This window comes from Chelonoidis abingdonii, chromosome 26 (assembly GCF_003597395.2).
Source record: "Chelonoidis abingdonii isolate Lonesome George chromosome 26, CheloAbing_2.0, whole genome shotgun sequence".
NCBI classification, from domain to species: Eukaryota; Metazoa; Chordata; order Testudines; family Testudinidae; genus Chelonoidis; species Chelonoidis abingdonii.
Genome location: NC_133794.1, coordinates 4,888,960 through 4,907,446, shown reverse-complemented (window position 1 = coordinate 4,907,446; position 18,487 = coordinate 4,888,960). Strand labels below are relative to the sequence as shown.

The following is an 18,487-nucleotide window of genomic DNA, read 5'->3' as shown; positions in this document are numbered from 1 at the left end:
TTTTTTCCTCCTCTTCTGTTGATAATGTCAAACGAGACACCCATGAAATGTGATCTCCTGCTTCTCGATAAGAATGACTCCCAGATGAGCTCCCCCTACCCCTCCCTGGAAGGATCAGAGGGTTGGGATTGCACCTTCTAGGATAGGGATGTTTATACTAAACCAGCTTTGGTGAGAACTGGCAGGGATTAGGTGGCCAAGGCTCCAGGTTATAAAAGCCATGGGTCTTTTATTACCTGTCTTGCAAGGAAGGGGAGCAAACACAAACGCACACCCCTGTGCCCACTGCACCATGTATTACGATTGTCTCTGTACAGCTCCTTGTGATCGTAAGTACCTGGCTTGCTTCGCAGGGAATCTTTGCATTAAGGGTCCATCGAACAGGCCGACTGAATCAGAGACCTCAGTCACCAGTTTTCTCACTAATTTTTGGTAGGGGCAATTGCTGGTTGTTTCTTTCTGTTAGAAGGAAATTCACACTGGGTGCAGTATGGTAATCAGAGGAGTTATGCGCAACGGCAGAGAGCACCATTCTACATGTGGGCATGAAACTAGTGAGCCATGGGATTGGGAGTCAGGACTCCTGGGTTCCATTCCCAAGTTTGGGAGCTGTATTCCCCTCCCAGCGCTGTGACTAGAACTCCCCATAGGTCCCAACACCAGTCCTGTGCTCAGTCCACTAGCCCTGGCTGCCTCTTGAGACCCCCCTTGAAATATACAGGAGGGATTTGGACACCTTTTCTGAATTGCCTTCCTCAGACTTTTCATGCAACCTTTTCTTCTCCTTTTCCAAAATTCAGAAGGTGCCATGAGGCCCAGTGACTCCGTCTCTGAGTCCAGCCCGGGCTCGACGGCCACACAGTCTGGGGTGCCAACACAGGTGGTGCAGCAAGTCCAGGCCACGCAGCAGGTAGGTGGACAAGCAGATGATCTTCCTGGGGCACAACTGGGTGCTGTTAGACTTGTTGCAGGGGGAATAAATCAGGCTAGAACTGGACTCCTTGGATTTGTTCGTTGCTTCTGAGCCTGGTGAACATGAAATCATTTCAGCTTTAGTGGTCTAGGGCAGGCTGGGAGGCTGTATGTCTGGATTCTGTTCCCAGCTTGGGGGCGGGAAGCAGGAGCTAGTGGTTAGAGCAGGGGCTGGATGTCAGGACTCCTAGGTTCTATTCCCAGCTCTGGGAGGGGAGTGTTTCTCGAAGTTACAGTGTGGGGAGGACCAGAAATCAGGACTCCTGGGTTCTGTTCCCAGCTCTGACACTAAGTTACTGTATGAATTTGGGCAGGTCGCTCTGTGTCCTAAGAGCAAAGAGAGATGATGATACTTCATCCCCTTTGTGAAGTGTGTTGTCGCCCTCTGCTGCCAGGTGCTTTATTAAATCCTGGGGCCTGATGATAACCGGAGACTGTCCGGGTGCCATTGCTGTAATCGCTCCTGCTTCCTCCATTCACCTTGAACTCTAGGTGTTTTGTTTGACAGAGGCTGTTGGTTCAAGCCAGCGTGCAGGCTAAGCCACCTTCGGTATCCCCCCTCCAGCTAACAGGTGTGCAAATGCCGCAGCAGGTAAGCGATGGTTCAGAAAGCCCTGTGTCCTGTGCTCTTCCACACTTCTCCCCTGCAACCCCCTGTGCTTGGCAACCTTGCAGCTCACAGTGTCTCTGTGTTAAACTGCCCCCAGAACATAGTTGTAGGCACAGCTTCCTCACTGCATGTTTAGTTCATTCACATACCTACAAGTAGCAACCTGAGGATCTGATCCTCCTTTCCCTTCGACCAGCACAAAGCAGGAGTAACTCCTCGGAAACGACGGAGTTTCACCACTGTTGAATCCTGAGGAAAATCAGGCTGCATGAAGGGCACCTGATCATGCTGACCCGGGGAAATAACAGTGCTTCTGCGACTCGCCGTGTTAGCGGATAAGAGATTAGAAGTTAGAGGTGGGTAAGAATCATTCAGATCAGTTAATCCAACTGGTGCAGGGGAAGCTTATTGTTTAGCGAGATTGGGGTCCAGATTTAGTGGTGCCTTAAATGGGGTTGCGTGTTGGGTGCAGCGCTGGTCAGAAGAATGGATTGGGTTGGATCTAGGCCTCATTGACATCAGGGCAGGAGAGCTGGAACAATTTGTATAGTGGTTCAACGGCTCTCAGCATCCCCAAACTGTAACCCCTGTATATGATGGAAACAGCTTAAAGCCAGGGAGTGCGGGAGCACCCCCAGCACCGGTGTGTTAGTGGCTAAAGGTGGATTGTCTTACGTGGGAGCAGGATTTTACTTAGCTGGTATAAGGTGGCCTCACAGAGTGTGGGGGAGACAAGGCCCAGCACCCCCAGCTTCCTGTGATTCACCAGGACTCTCAGCCAGCCAGCAAAACAGAAGGTCTATTTAGACGACAGGAACACAGTCCAAGACAGGTCTTGCAGGTACAGACAACCAGACCCCTCAGTTAGGTCCCTCTTGGGGGGATGGGGAGCAGGGAGGCCAGAGCCCCACCTGGGCTCCCCTCCATTTTTCCAGCCAGCTCCAAACTGAAACTCCCTCCAGCCGTCTTACTCAGCCCCCCCCCGGACTCCTGTCCCATCCAACCACCCCTTTTCCGTTTTCCTGGCACAGGGTGTTAGTTACCTAGTCTCCAAACCCCCCCCCCCCCCGGCTTAGGTATCCTCCCTAAAGGCAAGTCTCTCATCCCCCAATGCAGACAGTCCCTGCAACCTTTCCAGGTCAATACTCCCCACCCAGTATTCAAAGAACACATTAAGAACATTCCCGGTTCCTCACAGGGGGCATGAGATGGGAAAAGCAAATCACAGGAGGGTGGAAGATAAAAGAGGTCCTCCCAACTCATTTATTTTCCCTACTCATTATTTGCTTTTCCTGCCACTTCCCCAGGCCTTCTGCCCCCTTGATGTGTAACTGACGTGTGTTTTGCATTTCCCTGCTGTGTAATTGTCCTGCGTTTTGCACAGCACCCTCTGTTGTTCCTACATATCACAGGGCCTCACAGCTGCTGGGTGAGTTCTGCCTCCTTTGCACTAATCTGACTAAGCCACTGGTGTGTGTAATTGACGTATGTTTTGGATGCTCACTGAATGCCAGAGAGGTTTATAGCACCTGCACCCCATTCTCCACTCACTTTACACCCCGTGTAACTTACACCATTATTTATGGCCACATCTGATTCTGGATCAGAGGCCATCAGAACTGCCCCGTCTTATTCCAGGTTTGAATGTAGCCCTAGGACATAAGTGGTAACTGGACCCATTGGGCTCAATTAATCCCTGGTTATGTAGGGCCAGATCCAACTCTCATTGACAGCAATAGGAGTCTTTTCACCTACTTTAATGGGAATTTAATCAGATCCTTTATGCAATGCTTGGGTTACCTGATCCCAGCATTGGTCTCAGGGAAACACACAGCAGCAAAGATGGGTCATAGTTGGAACTGTGGCGTGGGCATCGGAAGAGAGAGGCTCTTCCTGCAGTGCCAGCAAACGGGGAGCGGGGTTTTTTGGCCTGTGGAATGGACCGTCTAACATCAGTGACCGTGTCTTAAGAAAGAAGGGTGGTCCTGTGATTAAAGCACAAAATCAACCATACAGATGTGAGGAGATCTGGGTTCCATTTCCGGTTCACCCACAGTCTGTCTGCCTGGTGGACTTTGAGGGCATGCAAGACTCCTCAATTCTATTCCCAGCTCTCGGAAAGGAGTGGTGAGTGGTCAGAGCAGGGGGCTGGGAGTCAGAACTCCTGGATTCTTATCCTGACTGTCTCTGTAACTTTGAACCAATCACATACTCTCCCTACCACTTAGTTTTCCAATCTGCAAATCAGGGCTAATTCTTACCTACTTCTCCTGGGGCAGGCAGTGTGAGTCAGAATAGCATGGGGGATGCCCTCTGACAGAAGGTGCTATCTTGGTAAAGCATTGCATTTGTAATGAAGATGCAGCTGGAGGCATATGGACAGGCATCCGGAGACTGCAAGAAGGTTTGTGTGTCTATCATTCATCTAGCACAGCTGGGGGGCCACTAATCATTATCTAAACAGTGGTTTCCTCCACGTCTGGGATAGACTGGCGCATGTTCAGCACAAGGGAGTCTCAGTTCTGTGCAAACTTGGATCCGTTCTGCCTCTGACTTTTCCTTTCCATGTTAAAAAACACTGCCAGGCAAGTTGTCTTGCCTTGAATTTAACAGTGATTGAAACTAATGTGGATTTGACACCTACACACAAACAGGGGGGTCACAGACGCTGAACTAGGTAAGATTATGGAGAGGAAGCAACATTCCCATATTTCCAGTCCATGGTTGGTTTGGCAGCTTCTTTCCTCTACGTGAAATAAATAAAATATTTCCCAAAGCAGTTCAGACTACACACGGTAGCACTGAAATGCAGCTGTCTCTGGGAGTTTGCTCACAACCAGATGGTGCAGTGGGGAACTTTGGCCAAGGACAGCATTAAACGCTCTCCCTTAGAAAAGAAACACACCATCAGATCGTTCCTATCCCAGCACCTCTTGTTGAAAAGATGTTGTCTAAAAGCCCCTGAAGGATTAACATTTAAACGACCCCTGAATTTGGGTTGCTGAGATATTTCTAAACTCATGTTTAGACCCCAAATCTGTCACCTCTGCTGATATTGAGGAGAGCGACTCCTGTGTGATGATTCTTCATACTGAAACCTACCAGGTTAATGGTGGGAGCATTTGCTGAATGGTGGACATTGCTGGAGATGGCTACAGTGCTTTAAAGGACAGGCATAGGAAGAGGAAGCTGCAGCTAGCGCATCGCATGGAGACTCCTAGAATTATGGAAATGTGCAGCTGGAAGGGACCTCGAGAGGTCATCTAGTCCAGCTCCCTGCACTGAGGCAGGACCAAGTCAAACCAGACCATCCCTGACAGTGGTTTGTTCAACTGTTCTTAAAAACCTCCAACGAGGGGGATTCCCCGACCTTCCTTGGAAAGCTGTTCCAGAGCTTGATTCTCCTTCTCGCTAGAAAGGTTTTCCTAATATCTAACCGAAATCCTTGCTGCAGATTAAGCTGATTACTTCTTGTCCACCTTCAGTGGACGTGGAGGACAACTTATCATTGTCCTCTTTGAAACAGCCCTTAGCATATTTGAAGATTGTTCTCAGGTTTCCCACCAGTCTGCTTTTCTCTAGACGAAACATGGCCAGGATCTTTAATCGTTCCTCTTAGGTCAGATTTTCTAAACCTTCCATCATTTTTGTTGCTCTCCTGTGGACTCTCTCCAGTTTGTTCACATCCTTCTTAAAGTGTGGCACCCTGGAGATGGGACTCCAGCTGTGGCCTCACCCGTGCCAAGTAGAGCCGGATAATTGCTTCCAATGTCTTACATGCCACACTCCTGCGAATACACCCCAGAATGGTCCTACCCCTTTTCACAACTCCATCACATTGTTGGCTGCTATTACATATTTCATTTGTGATCCATTATAACCCCCAGCTCCTTTTCAGCAGAGCTACCCTAGGGCCAGTTTATTGCCCATTTTGTAGTTGTGCATTTGATTTTTCCTTCTTAAGCCTGGTAGTTTGCACTTGTCTTTACTGAATTTCATCATGTTGTTTTCAGATTAGTTCTCCAATTGTTCAAAGTGGTTTTGAATTCTAATCCTGTCCTCCAGAGTGTTTGCAACCCCTCCCAGCTTGGTGTCATGTTCAGATTTTATAAGTATTCTCTCCATTCCATTATCCAAGTCATTAATGAAAAAACCGAATGGCACCTGTAACAGGACAGACCCCTGCAGGACCCTAGTAGATACGTTCCCCCATTTTGACATTGAACTGTTGATAACTGCTGAAGATGATCTTTAAACCTGTTTTGCACCTATTTTACAGTAATTTCATCTAGACCACATTTCTTCAGCTTTCTTTGAGAATGTTACTTGAGACTGTCAAAAGCCTGCCTGAAATCAGCTCCAAAGCAGAAGAAGCTACAGAGGACCTCTCTGCTTCACAGCTTCTGCTGGTTCCTATTCCCTATTAGATCCCTGACAAGGTTCTGATTTTGATCTACAGTGACCTTAATGGGTCAGACCTCCTCCATCACAAAGCCTTCTCGATAGCAAGATGTCAGGGTGAGTCAGCGCTCACCACTTTTGGGTGAGCTTCATGACTTGCCTCTTTCTCAGACTGTCACTCAAACCAGCAGAGCAGTAGAAAATCCAGATACATCAGAACCCTACAGCCAACAGCTCACCCAAAGATTTGGACAGATTCTTGGCTGTCCGATCTGGACAGATCTTACCTGAATTTGTAATTGGTGTGTAGTGCCTACAAACCTCAGAGATGGGCTCTTCAGACATGCCAGCTGAGGTCCATCTGTTCAGACTAGCATGATGGACACTGTAGTAGGAAGAGAGCCTGAGGCACGAGCCCTTGTATTAGAGGCTTAACATTGTATATTCACTAATGTTTTATCAGTCGGATTTTAAAGTCCCATGTGTTGGGGCTCCCACCCCTCCCTTTGGAGAGGCTCTTCCACAGCCAGATCTCCAAGCCAAGATGCTGTCCCAGACCCTAGTTGGGCCAGCTTTCATGCCTGCTTCACAGTGCCCTGGGTTAAGCTTTGGCCGTTTTGGCTAACGTTCTCCTTACGAATGGCCTGAAAAACCTTTTCCTGGGTAATGCAGCTGCCTGGACAGTGCAGTGCTAGAGGAACTGCAGAGAACCTAAAACCACATCTCAGCTTGTTTGCATGCCAGGCAAGTAAAGAAACCACCTATCAGCTGGCTGCAAAGATTTTCTGCGTGCTGGCATCTCCTGAAGGTGGGCTCAAGGAGAAGAGAATGGGACCCAAATGCTGCATCATGCCTCCAGTTTTTGGCAGGTTGCAGTTGCATTTGGAAAGAGAAATAAAACATCCTTGGCCAGTGTGGCGTTAGTCTGCATGATGGAAGGCAGCCGTTCCTCAGAGCTACAAAAAGGGAACGCTACAGAATTTGCCCCATTGCAGATTATTTTCACTGACTCAAAGAAAGTAGAGATGGAAAAGCCTTTATATACTCTACCCCATTTCCCAGCCAGTGTATTTCTCTCTTTGCTTTGTTTGTCTAGTGTTTAAAGTCCCCAAGTGATGGCACGCCCCCTGCCTTGGGACACAAGTGGCCAGCCTGTTTGATGTTGGCCAGACACAAGCAGATGAAGGGAGCCAAAGAGGTCATTTTGATTTAGTCACGGCTCTATGGGGGTGTTAGTCCAGATAAATACCGAACATGCCGAATGGAAATTGACTGTACTTGTGAGTTCTGTTCCCAGTGACACTCTGACTCGGGCTGTACTGGTGAGTATTGTTACCCAAAGCCAATACAGCTTCACTTACACTCTGGACTAGCGCCGGCTGCTCAGCTCAGGCGGTTCTCTGGACCAGCGCCAGCCATGACCTGCTCTCCTCCCCAGTGGCCAGCAGAACTTGGCATTCCTCTGACTGCGAGGTGGTCATTAACCAGGACTTCTTTTGTATCATCCCTTTGCAGCGGCTGGTGGTGCAGAGTACTTCCCAGGCTAGCAAAGGGAGCCAAGTCTCGGTGACCGTGCACAGTGTTCAGCAGCAGGTCCATTCTCCACCTGAGGTGGGTGGTGGGATGTTGGTCCCTCCCTAGCCTGGGGAAAGCATGACCAGGCACCCAGACAGCCACAAGGCAGGAAGTTTTGTTTGCATTGCTCTCTGTCGCTCATTTACCCCACCCCCTCAGTTCACCACCAGCATCCTTGTCTCATCGCTGCAACATTTCACCTTCACAGCCAGACATCAGCCTCTTCCTGGGGAAAGATTCAGCCATCCCACTGACATGTGTTTAGCTCTGGGTTTATGTTTTGGCCCCAGATCTGGCCCAGAGTGTGACACCAGGGTTTCGTTTGGCCCCAGATCCTGTCCAGACCTCAAGCTGGGGCAGGGGCATGTTCAGGGGATATTTTGATGGTTTAATGATCCCATTGCGCCCTGAGTAACTGGCAGGTCTGGAAAACTGCTCTCCATGGTCACTCACAATTGCACGGCATTGATCATTCGGGCTGAAGTGCTGGTTTACAAGCGACGGGGCTCAATGCAGGGGGAACCGTCCTCTGTTTGACAGCTCCGGCTAGATGAGCTAACGGCCCCTAGGGATCTAGGCTGATCTTGGTTTTGACACAGGAAGAGGATTGGTGCGGGGTGCATGAGGCACAGATGGAGGGGATCAAGCCACCATATTTTGTGCGTGTCCTTGGCATAGACTCACCATCCTGGAGCACCTCCTTGTGGCAAGATCTGGCATTGCAGCTCCTCCGGAGGTCAGGGGTCTGTGCAGTGACTTGGCCCTCCAGCTAGCTCATGCTGAGCGCCCCAGCCAAGGCCCAGCTCAAAGGAATGAAAAGTTTCTCCCTTCCCAGGCTCCACTGCCCAGGCGCTGATTCTCAGACTTCTTCCCTCAGGCCTGTTTATGAATCTCTGGCTGCCCTCTCCCTTCAGGGATGGTCCCAGATGCTCCCTTCAGATCCCTTTGTAGTTCCAATCCCTGAGAACAGAAATTCCCAACTTCTGGTCTCCTCCTATTGGCTGTGCAGTCCTTCCTTTGTAGTGCCCACTCGGCCTGCTTCTCCCCAGCTGGGGCTAATCCTTCATTGCCCTCCAGATGCCCCAGAAGAGGCTAATTGGGCTGTCAGGCATCCTGTAACCCTGTCCCTGCCAGTGGGGGGTGTACGTAATCCTCATAATCTAAAGGGACATTGGTCTAGATCTTCCAAACAGTGCAGGCACTTCACCCCCATTGAAATCAGTCGGAGTGAGGCTCCTACATACCTTTGAGGGTCTGGGCCATTGTCATGCTCCCCACCTGACCTGCGCTATGTGGAGCTGTCCTGTTGAACTCAGTGGGACCCTTGTGGGGAGTGAGGGCTGCAGGGTCAGACCCTCGGGCTCTGCTTTGGGCACATTTTAGTGCAGGCCAGAATGTCGTAACGACGTTTATAAACGATTCACCGTAGAGCGGTTTGTTAATAAATATAAGTACCGTCCTCTGCTGTATTTGCACAACTCCCTCTCACCCCCAGTCTTGTGGGGGTTTGTGACCGGAAAGGGCAGCTGACAAAACAGAGTCTGCTTTCACTTGCTGTGCTGAGCGAAATAATGAAAGTAAAGTAGGACTCCTGGGTTCTGTTCTCAGCCCTGGAAGGGGAGTGGGGTGTAGTGATCAGAAGAGGGGGTGGGGAGCCAGGACTCCTGAGTTCTGGTCTCAGCTCTGGAAGGGGAGTGGGGTGTAGTGATTGGAGCAGAGGGCTGGGAGCCAGGACTCCTGGGTTCTGGTCTCAGCCCTGGAAGGGGAGCAGGATGGAGTGGAGTGGGGAATGAGGTATATTTCCATTCTGTACAGTTTCTACAACAGCTCTAACCCCTGAGCCCCTTGCCCTCTCATTGGCTGCTCCCCAGCAGCTCTAACTGACCCTTCACCCCCTTCATTCACTCCCCTAAGGGGCTGGCCCCAAGGGTGGTTAGGAGCTGAAGAACGTTTGAGGATCGCGGTTCTGACTAGCCCTGTTCTCCTCCTGCTAATGCAGAGTCAGTGAAATCAGAGGGTCGCCCTTAATATTTTGGGGAGGGGATAGGGAGGGATCAAGATGTTTCTTATTCTGCTTCTGCTCCTGGCTTCAGTCTAAAGTAATTAATTAGTGAGGAACTTTGGTCCAGATCCTCCCAGGTCTTTAGGTGCCTAATTCCCATTGACTTCAGTGGGAATTAGGCATCTAAGCACCTTGAGGAACTGAGACTGTTGGGCTTCTTCACTGACCTCATGCACGAGTAAAGTGACGTCGCTTCCACCAGGATCCTATTTTACATCAGGGCCAAACCTAGGGCTCCCCGGAAGGTCCGGATATGTCAAGGACTCTGAGTCCCGGCAGATGAAAGGTTGGTCCTGGAATCTTTTATGAAGAGGCAAAATGTTATGAAATTCTTCCCAGTATTAATAACTCAGAGAAGGACCTTTGGCAGTATGTGACATTTTAGCTTGGCAATGTCTCTCTTCCCCATCCTGGTTTTTACACACCCTAGGTGTGCAGGAAACTTGTAAGGAAGAACTTTGCTAACAGAACTAGCGAGGGGTGAGCTTCCCCACAACCTCTGCCATGAAGGGAATGATTGGATGGTGTCACATGATGGAAGAACTCCACCAGAGAGGTCCTTTGGGGCCATCTGCCTGTCCCAAGTCAGGATAAAGGAGGAGGGTTGGGNTTAACAGATGGGGAAACTGAGGCACAGCGCAGGGTGGCAACTTGTCTAAGGTCACCATAGGCCAGTAGCAGAGCCAGGAACTGAACCCAGGTCTCCTCAGGCCTTGGTCTAGGCCTGTACGCTATCCTCTAAGCCACACTGCCTCACCTGGTCAGGTTTTGTGCTCCAGGCCTAACTGCTGTCCCCTGGGGTTAGCTTCTGAAGCCATCAGTCCAGTGCCACGTCAAGGAACGGGCTCCTCCTTCTAGTTCTGAGCAGCTGACCAATCCGTGGCTGTGCGAGGGGCTCACTGCCCCTCTCTATCCCAGGTGCCTTGACGCAAGCGATCCGAAATTTTGCAAAGAGTCTGGAAAACTGGTTAACCAACGCAATGATGAATATTCCTGAAGAGATGGTCCGAGTGAAGGTGAGATGTGGGAGAGGCGTGGAGGGGAGTGGCCTGGGACCCAGATCTCGGCAGTGTGACTCCTGAGCAGTGTCTGGCTCTGATCTCTGGCAGTGCCAAGCTCTGGTCTCTAGTCTCTATGATCCTTGGACTGCACTGTAGCGTGGTCTGTGGCTCTGTGCCCCTTGGGCAGTGCTGGGCAGTGATTTCTGGCTCTCAGTGCCCAGCCGTACGGCACGGTGCCTGTTCTGTAGCTAGATCGTGTGTGTGGAACCTGCCTGCTCTCTGGAGGTTTGACCCCTGTCTGTTCCGCAGGTGGCAGCAGCAAGTGCCTTTGCCCAGACTCTGCGGCGATACACCTCCCTGAATCACCTTGCCCAGGCCGCCCGGGCTGTATTACAGAATACGGCCCAGATCAACCAGATGCTGAGCGACCTCAATCGGGTAGACTTTGCAAACGTCCAGGTAACAGAATCCCTCCTCCTCTGGCCAATTGCACTATGAGCCATTTTTTGGTGCTTGCCTGTCTGCCCCAGCGCTGTGGAGGCAGGAACCCCCTGGGCTGGGTCAGAGCTGCCGACCCACCTGCCAGCGTAGCTCAAAAGGAGCTGAGTGAAGTAAGCTGGGCCATCAGCTTCTCTCATCCTCTGCAGTGGGTACAGCGGGTAGGTGATTCCCAGGAGACTGGCCCAGACTCTGCGCCCATGAAGCCGGGAGTCCTGCTGAGTGACCTGTAACACAACAGCCGACCCAGAACGCACTGTCTCCAGAACCCTTTGGCACCAGCCTCTTATCCCAATGCCGTGGTAACAGGGGCAGCACAGTCTAGTGGTTAGAGTGGGGGACTGGGGTTTAGGTCCTCTGAATTCTAGGCCCCGCTCCATCCCGGGGCCCTGGGCCTGTCACCTCTGCACCCTCTGGAAAATGCAGATAAAGACGCTTTGCTGCCTAAGCAGCAGGTTGTGAATCCTAATGATCTAGACTCAAATTCTCTAAAGCTGCTTCTGCTACTGGATGCTTAATTTGAGACACCTCCGGGGTGCTGGTTAGAGGTGCCACATGCCAGCCATTCCCAGGGCACCCCCGACAGAGGCTGGCTCATCGCACGCCCCAGGGGCTCCTTCTGTCCCTCCCTCTGTGCCACCATCCCATGGGGTCTGCTAAGCTGAGGCCAGGATTCCAAGTGTCCCTCTTCCAGTCTCCCCCAGCTCCTGAGAGCAAGTGGAACATTCCTGGGGACTCCGAACTCCCCGCGTTCCAGCCAAATGGAGCTGGCCCCTCGGGGGTCACAGTGTGGATGGGGCTGAACTCACGGGATGTGACTCCTCCAATGCCCAGCCCTGTCCCTCGGCCATGTTGCTCCCCTTTCTGAAGGTGCTGGTGTCTCTGTCGTTCCCCTGCCCACAGGAGCAGGCCTCATGGGTATGCCGCTGTGAGGACCGGGTGGTGCAGCGCCTGGAGCAGGATTTCAAGCTGACCCTGCAGCAGCAGAACTCCCTGGAGCAGTGGGCGGTATGGCTGGACGGGGTGGTCACCCAGGTCCTCAAGCCCCACCAGGGCAGCTCCAGCTTCCCCAAGGCCGCCAAGCTTTTCCTCCTCAAGTGGTCCTTCTACAGGTACGTTCCTGCCCTCCCCCGTTCCAGTCTGGGACTGGATGACTGACCCAGCGGGAGGGGTAATCCCAGAGCCGGGCTCTCTTTCCACAGCTCCATGGTAATCCGGGATCTGACCCTGAGGAGCGCCGCCAGCTTCGGCTCCTTCCATCTCATCCGGCTCCTCTACGACGAGTACATGTACTACCTGATAGAGCACCGAGTGGCCCAGGCCAAGGGAGAGACCCCCATCGCTGTCATGGGAGAGGTGGGTGCTGCTCCATCAAAGCTTCATGGGGAGATTTCAGAGCAGAGGGCTCTGTCATCCAGCAGACAAGGCAGAACCAGACCCCATGGCTGGCAGCCAAAGCTGGACAAGTTCATACTGGAAAGAAGGGGCAAATTTTTAACTGGGAGGGGAATTAACCATTGGACCAGCTGCCCTGCACCCGGTGGATTGTCCATCACTTGCCCTCTTTCAGTCGACATGGGCCGTCTTTCGGAAACATCATTACAGTTCAGCAGGATCCTGGGGCAGGAGTGTGGTACCGGAGGTCAGAATGGTCCTTTCTGACCTCAGATCAATTCATCCCATTCCCTCAAAACCCAGGGGCGCTGGGCAGCACCAGCTTAGAAAAGGGAAACTGCCATGACTCAGTGCGGACAACCAAAACAACCACCAGGAAGATCCAGACCTTCATTAATAGCTGCCTCAGAAGGATTCTCCAGATCCGCTGGCCAGACACCATCAGTAACATCCACCTCTTGGAGAGGACCTGTCAACTCCCAGCAGAGGAAGAAATCAGAAGGAGAAGGTGGGGTTGGATAGGACATACACTACGCAAGCAGCCAACTAACATCACCAGACAGGCACTGCAGTGGAACCTCCAAGGCTGATAGCAAAAGACATGACCTATACCTGGGACCAGCTAGAGCGAATAGCCCAGGATAGAAGACTCTGGAGATCTGTGGTTGGCGGCCCATACCCCGATTGGGGTGACGGGCATGAGTGAGTGACATGATGGAAGCATGTGACTCAGACCCAGTCCTGCTGGCTTGGGACATATGAAGGGAGCAGGAGTTCAGGCCAGGAGCAGGGAGGCTGCAGTACAGTTGTGCTAAAGGAGGCAAAGACCTACTTTGGAAACCACAGTTGGGAGCAAATTATCAAGTATGTACTGAGCACTCAGCACTGCAGGACACTAGAATAGCTGACTCAGGCCCAGCCCCAAGGAGTGCTGCCTAGTGGATAGAGCTCTGGACTGGACTCAACAGACATGGGTTCTGTTCCCAGATCTATCACTAGCCTGCTGGATGACCTTGGGCATGCCACTTAATCGCTCTGTGCCTCAGTTTCCCCCACCAGTAAAATAGGGACATGCTGTTCACCTCCTTTATAAAGTGCTTTGAGATCTACTGACATAAAGCACTAGACAAGAGCTAGGAATTATTATTACTTTTTAAAGCTAGGCAAAAATCAGGCAAGAACGCTCTTGGCGATGTAGAGGACGACAATAATAGAGAAAGGAAACATCCTTTTGGTTCCACATTCCCAAGTAACTTGTGGAACTCTCTCCACTGGATGTTATTGGGACCAAGAACGTAACTGGATTCACAAAAGGGTGGGGCATTTACGTGAATAACAGGAACAATTACATTAGATTGAATAAGGAATGGCAAAGGGGTTAGGAGCAAACCCTGCCTGAGAGGTGGTAGCAAGAAACGTCCTCTTTGAAGCAGCTGTGACTGGTTGCTATGGAAGATGGGATAGTGGATCCAGTCTCGCAGTTCCCATATTCCTCACATTGTCTCCCCAGAGGTCAGGGGGTGGGGGGAAGGGTGGCATTACAGTACCGTGCTCTTGTCTACCCACTTCCTGTGTTGCTGTCACTTCCTGTTGTTCCTGTCTTAACCTGCATGCTTTTCATCTGTTCCACAAAGCACCATCCAGATCTGGCAGCTAGCAAAGCCACCCCTCAGAACAGCACACGGCTGTGGGTGGTGGGCTTGGCAGAGCCAGGAGGGATCTGAAACAGGAAGGAGGGGGTATGTGTTACGGGAACACAATCTGTGTTACTCCTTCCCACTAAGCATCCGATAAAACACCTCCCCCTTGTTTTTCCAGCACTCCCCTGTCCAGAGCAACAGCTCCACCGCCAAACCAGGACAAGTGCAGCAGCTTCAGGTGCATGGAGTCCAGCAAGTGCCCGTCTCACAAGAGGTGCTGTATGGTTGCAGATCTCAAAGTAACCCCCCAGGGTATCACCTGAGCCCTCTCTGGTGGGTGGGGAAGGAAAAGCCACCGGGGGATGACGGTAGTAAATGCTCTCAGGAGCTTGGCTTTGGAGCTCCATTGGGTGTGAGCATGGATCGCAGATCTGAGATACAGTGTCCCCACCGCAACAGCTGCCAAATACAATTTCAGTATCATTTCCCCCCAATAGCGACTCACAGCTGTTGATGTTTCAAAGAGGCTGCAGCTCAGTCCGTCTCTGCTACCTGGAAACAAACATGAACCTTGCAAAGTTTTGTTATTGCTGGGCAGATACAGTCCGGGCAACATCAGAGTGATGTGGCCACTCACTGGCCCCAGCCTGGGTGCCCGAGCCCTGGCCTGTGGGGTGAGAGGGGGAGTTCAGTCTCCAGGTTCTGTTCCATCCTTGGCTGCCCCCAGGAGGACAATTAGCACTTCTCACAGTGCCTGTTTGAGTTAGATGAGGACACTCGGGGGCTATAAATGGTGGTGACTTGAAAACTGAGCAAAGGAAATGCTTTCTCCCACAACACGGAATCAGACTGTGGAACTCCCTGCCACAGGAAGTGATTGAGGCTAAGAACTTAACAAGACTCAAAAAGAGACTGGCCACTTCTATGGATAACAAGAATACCCAAGATTGTTATAATTAATGATAACCGTTTTGGAAGAGATGTTACATTTCCTGCCTCACGGTTTAAGCCAATCTCTGCCTGTTAGAGTCTGTCTACAGTGCAGATGGGAGGTGTGATTGCAGCATGTGTAGACAAATCCGAGCGAGCGAGATCAATAACAGTAGCAGCGAAGGCGCAGCACTGCTGGCAGCAGCCATTTGAATATGTAGCCAGCTGGGGTCCTGGGGAGGCGGAACTAGCCCATGTCACTGCCCATCCTGTCACAGCTTCGCTGCTATTGCCACATGAGCTAGATTAATCAATGCTAGCCTGGGCACGATGCAGTGCAGACAGACTCTTAGAGACCAGACTGAGATATAATGTGGAGCAGATTGTCCAGCATCTGCTTCTGGAGGGTTCTTACGCCTCCCTCGGACAAACCTGTTGCTGGCCTCTCTCTGAGGCAGGACGCTGGGCTGCTCGGCTCCAGCCTGGCCATTGCTGTATTCCTAACTCACTCCACCCAGGAGCCACCAAGCAGCTGTCAGATAGGAGCAGCTGGGGGTTACTACAAGCTTGGGCTGGGCTATAAGTGACCCAATGAGCGAGTGCCATCAAAGCAAAGACGGCCTTTCTGGGCCTCTCTGTTCATTGCCTTGCGCTAACAGACCCCTTTGTTGGCAGCCTTAGCACTGAGGCCAAGGAGAATAGTCAGAGAAATGGAGCTCCCCTCTCACCCCCGAGATTGCTCTGGTGCAGGGCGGTGTGCATGCATCAGGGCACATGCCCTGCCTGATTTTCATCTCGGAGTAACCAGCCTTGGACTCTCTGGGGCCATCAGGTGGTACCTTTCACCAGCACAGACCTCGCTCTGGGAGGTTATTGATGGCCTGTTTGTTTGCCTCCACAGCGCTCGGTCGTGCAGACCAGCCCCCAGCCCCCGAAATCGGGCACAGTACAACAGCTGACGGTGCAAGGACTCCAGCAGGTTCACGTCACTCAAGAGGTAGAGCTTTCCAGTCATGTAGCGAGCCGCCTGGGGGCTGTTCCCTTCAGCTAGTTCTGAGGCAAACGTCCTCTGCCCTCGGCTGTGTGCTCCTGAGCTAGACCAACAGTTGTCTCTTTGCAGAGTAGCTGATCCTAGCATGGGCAGAGTTCAAGGTCAGAAGGGACCATTAGGTCATCTGGGCTGACCTCCCCTGGAGGAACATGTCTCACCAAATCAATCCCCGGCCACTGCAGGGGCATCTCGCTCCCTCCTGTTCTCTGCCTCTGGCACCCAGTCTCTGAGGGCTGAACCGCCTGGTCTGACCAAAGTCACTGGGCTCAATAGGGGGGTATCTGAGTGAAAGGTGATGGCCTGTGACGACTGGATGATGTCATAGAAATAACACAGGCCATGGAATTTCAGCCAGTTACACCGGTACTGAGCGCGCTTCCTTGTTCGCTGTCTATACTTTCAGAGAGGGAGGAGACCTGATAGGTCCCGTCCAAACCATTCCCTTGGCAGGCCATACCCCACTAGTCCCCGTTCATCCCGACCCGACCATTTTCCATTCTCTAGCAAGGGAGCTTCCAGCCTGTGCTTGGGGGTGACCTTTTCCTTGGGTTCCCTTCACCCCAGCACTTATTTTGGGGGGTAGACCCAGGCAGGGTGCTAAGGGACAGCGTTGGCATAAGGACCAGTGGGGACAAACTGGCCAGGAATAGATTGAGGCTGGCTAGGAGAAGCAGATTTCTGCCCCTCACAGGAGGAAGGGTCTGGAGCAGCCTCCAATAGGAGCAGTTGGCACAACAACCTAACTCCTCTGCAGATGGAGTTTGCTCAGGGTGCGAATGGGATGAGGTGATAGGGTGGCCTGTGACAGCAGAGGGCTGGACATGATGACCCAGGCGGGTCCTGTGTTCCCATTACCCTTCACATCCCCTAAAGTGTTGCTCCTCCCTCCCCATGTTTATCCCCACCCCATTGACCTGGCGCTGGGACAAAGGAAGCTCTGGAAACTCTGAAATCCCCCACCCAGGCTTTGGTGCCACTTATTTGGTTTTAAGATGCCTAGGCCCAAATCCAGCTCTCAAAATTTGACTTAGATTCCTGCCCCTGTATAGCCAGCATGGTCTGATCTCATTAGCGCCCCCTGCTGGGGGAAGCTGCTCCTAACGCTGCACAGAGCCTGTGCTGTAAAAGTCTGATCTTCAAACTACAGGGTCGTAAGAGGGCAGTTCCTCAAACCCCTCTCTGGCTAGCAGCCACCTTGTGGGCTTCTCCCTCCTCCCCCCACCCTCCTCAAGTAACCAGTATGTGGTCGTGGGGTTAGAGCTGGGGACTGTGAGTTGGGACACCTGGGTTCTGTTCCCAGATCACTCACTGGGTCAATTTAACCAAGGCCCTGATTCTACCAGGTATTTAGGTTCCTAACTTCCACTGAAATCTTTGGGAATTAGGTGCCTTAATACCTTTGAGAATACAGGCCCAAGTCACGTCACCTCCAGTGCCTCTCTTTTCCCATCTGTATAATGGGAATAATTCTCCTTCCCTGCTATTATTCAGCACGGTCAGGTCCTCAGATGGAAGATGCCATGTAAATGCAGAGTACTGTTGTGGTGTAATGTGCTGCATTAAGTAGCGACTGGGTTTAACTCTGAGCAGGAGCTTCCCCCATGAGCAGAGAAGCAGTCGAACAGCTCATGGTCGCAATGCAAGCTCTGATTTCCTCAGTGTTTCTGTTTATTGTTTAGAGCACAGGCAGTGAGTTCCCTGGTCCGGCTAGGAACAGTGAGCAGCAGCAACCGCAGGCAGTGCAGCATCCTCTCTCCTTAGAGTGTAGCAGTGGGACGCATCCGCTGGCCAGCTGCTGTCTAGCCAGCCAAGAGCACAGGCTCCACTATCTCCACTCGCTAGATTCCACTTCGGAGCAGTGGGTGGAACTGGTCCGAATGCTTCCTCAGCACCTCCTCCTCCCGCAGCAAAAGGTGGTGATTGAGCAGCTGCCGTTCCTCTCCTCTCATCACGCCAGTCCCGACCAGAGAGTCAAGATTCAGAGAGTCCCTCAGGTGCTAGTGTTTGGGACAGCAGCTACAGCTCTTAAAGTAGGTCCTGCAGAGGTTTCCCAGGGAGATCCAAGAATGGTTGCCTCAGCCCTCCCTGCTCCTTCCAGAGAGCAGAGCTGGAACCACCCAGCGTCCCCATCCCATTGCATTAGGACACCACGGACCACTTCCTTCTGCTGAAGCCAGTAGCATTACACCGGGGATCCCCGCTTTGCCTTCATTTCTTACCCACCTAGATCAGTCCCTGCCAGGGGCACTGAAATTCTTGGACCTCTTGAATGCAGATATTTGGTTTGTGTCTCAGATTTGAGTGAAATAGGAGCCCAGGAGCCAAGTTTTGGGGGAGGGAGGGAGGTGCCTG

General features: G+C 51.9%; 2 protein-coding genes across 4 annotated transcripts in view; both read left to right on the top strand.

Annotated features, from left to right (window-relative positions):
- RFX1 (regulatory factor X1) overlaps window positions 1–18,487 on the top strand; it is a 53,199-nt gene that overhangs the window by 14,696 nt on the left and 20,016 nt on the right. For 2 of the 3 annotated variants that reach the window (XM_032780357.2, XM_075061085.1), the window contains exons 3-7: window positions 801–910; window positions 1,481–1,564; window positions 7,499–7,594; window positions 14,333–14,428; window positions 15,986–16,081. In XM_032780357.2, coding sequence (XP_032636248.1) covers window positions 801–910; window positions 1,481–1,564; window positions 7,499–7,594; window positions 14,333–14,428; window positions 15,986–16,081 — 482 coding nt within the window. The remainder of the gene's footprint in view (window positions 1–800; window positions 911–1,480; window positions 1,565–7,498; window positions 7,595–14,332; window positions 14,429–15,985; window positions 16,082–18,487) is intronic. The other variant, XM_032780359.2, reaches the window with a different exon arrangement.
- Window positions 10,281–12,811, top strand: LOC116824810 (MHC class II regulatory factor RFX1-like). Its single transcript, XM_032780366.2, has 4 exons — window positions 10,281–10,636; window positions 10,931–11,080; window positions 12,023–12,231; window positions 12,322–12,811. Exons 1-4 carry the CDS (start codon window positions 10,601–10,603, stop codon window positions 12,779–12,781), a joined length of 855 nt encoding a protein of 284 aa, XP_032636257.1. The 5' UTR covers window positions 10,281–10,600; the 3' UTR covers window positions 12,782–12,811.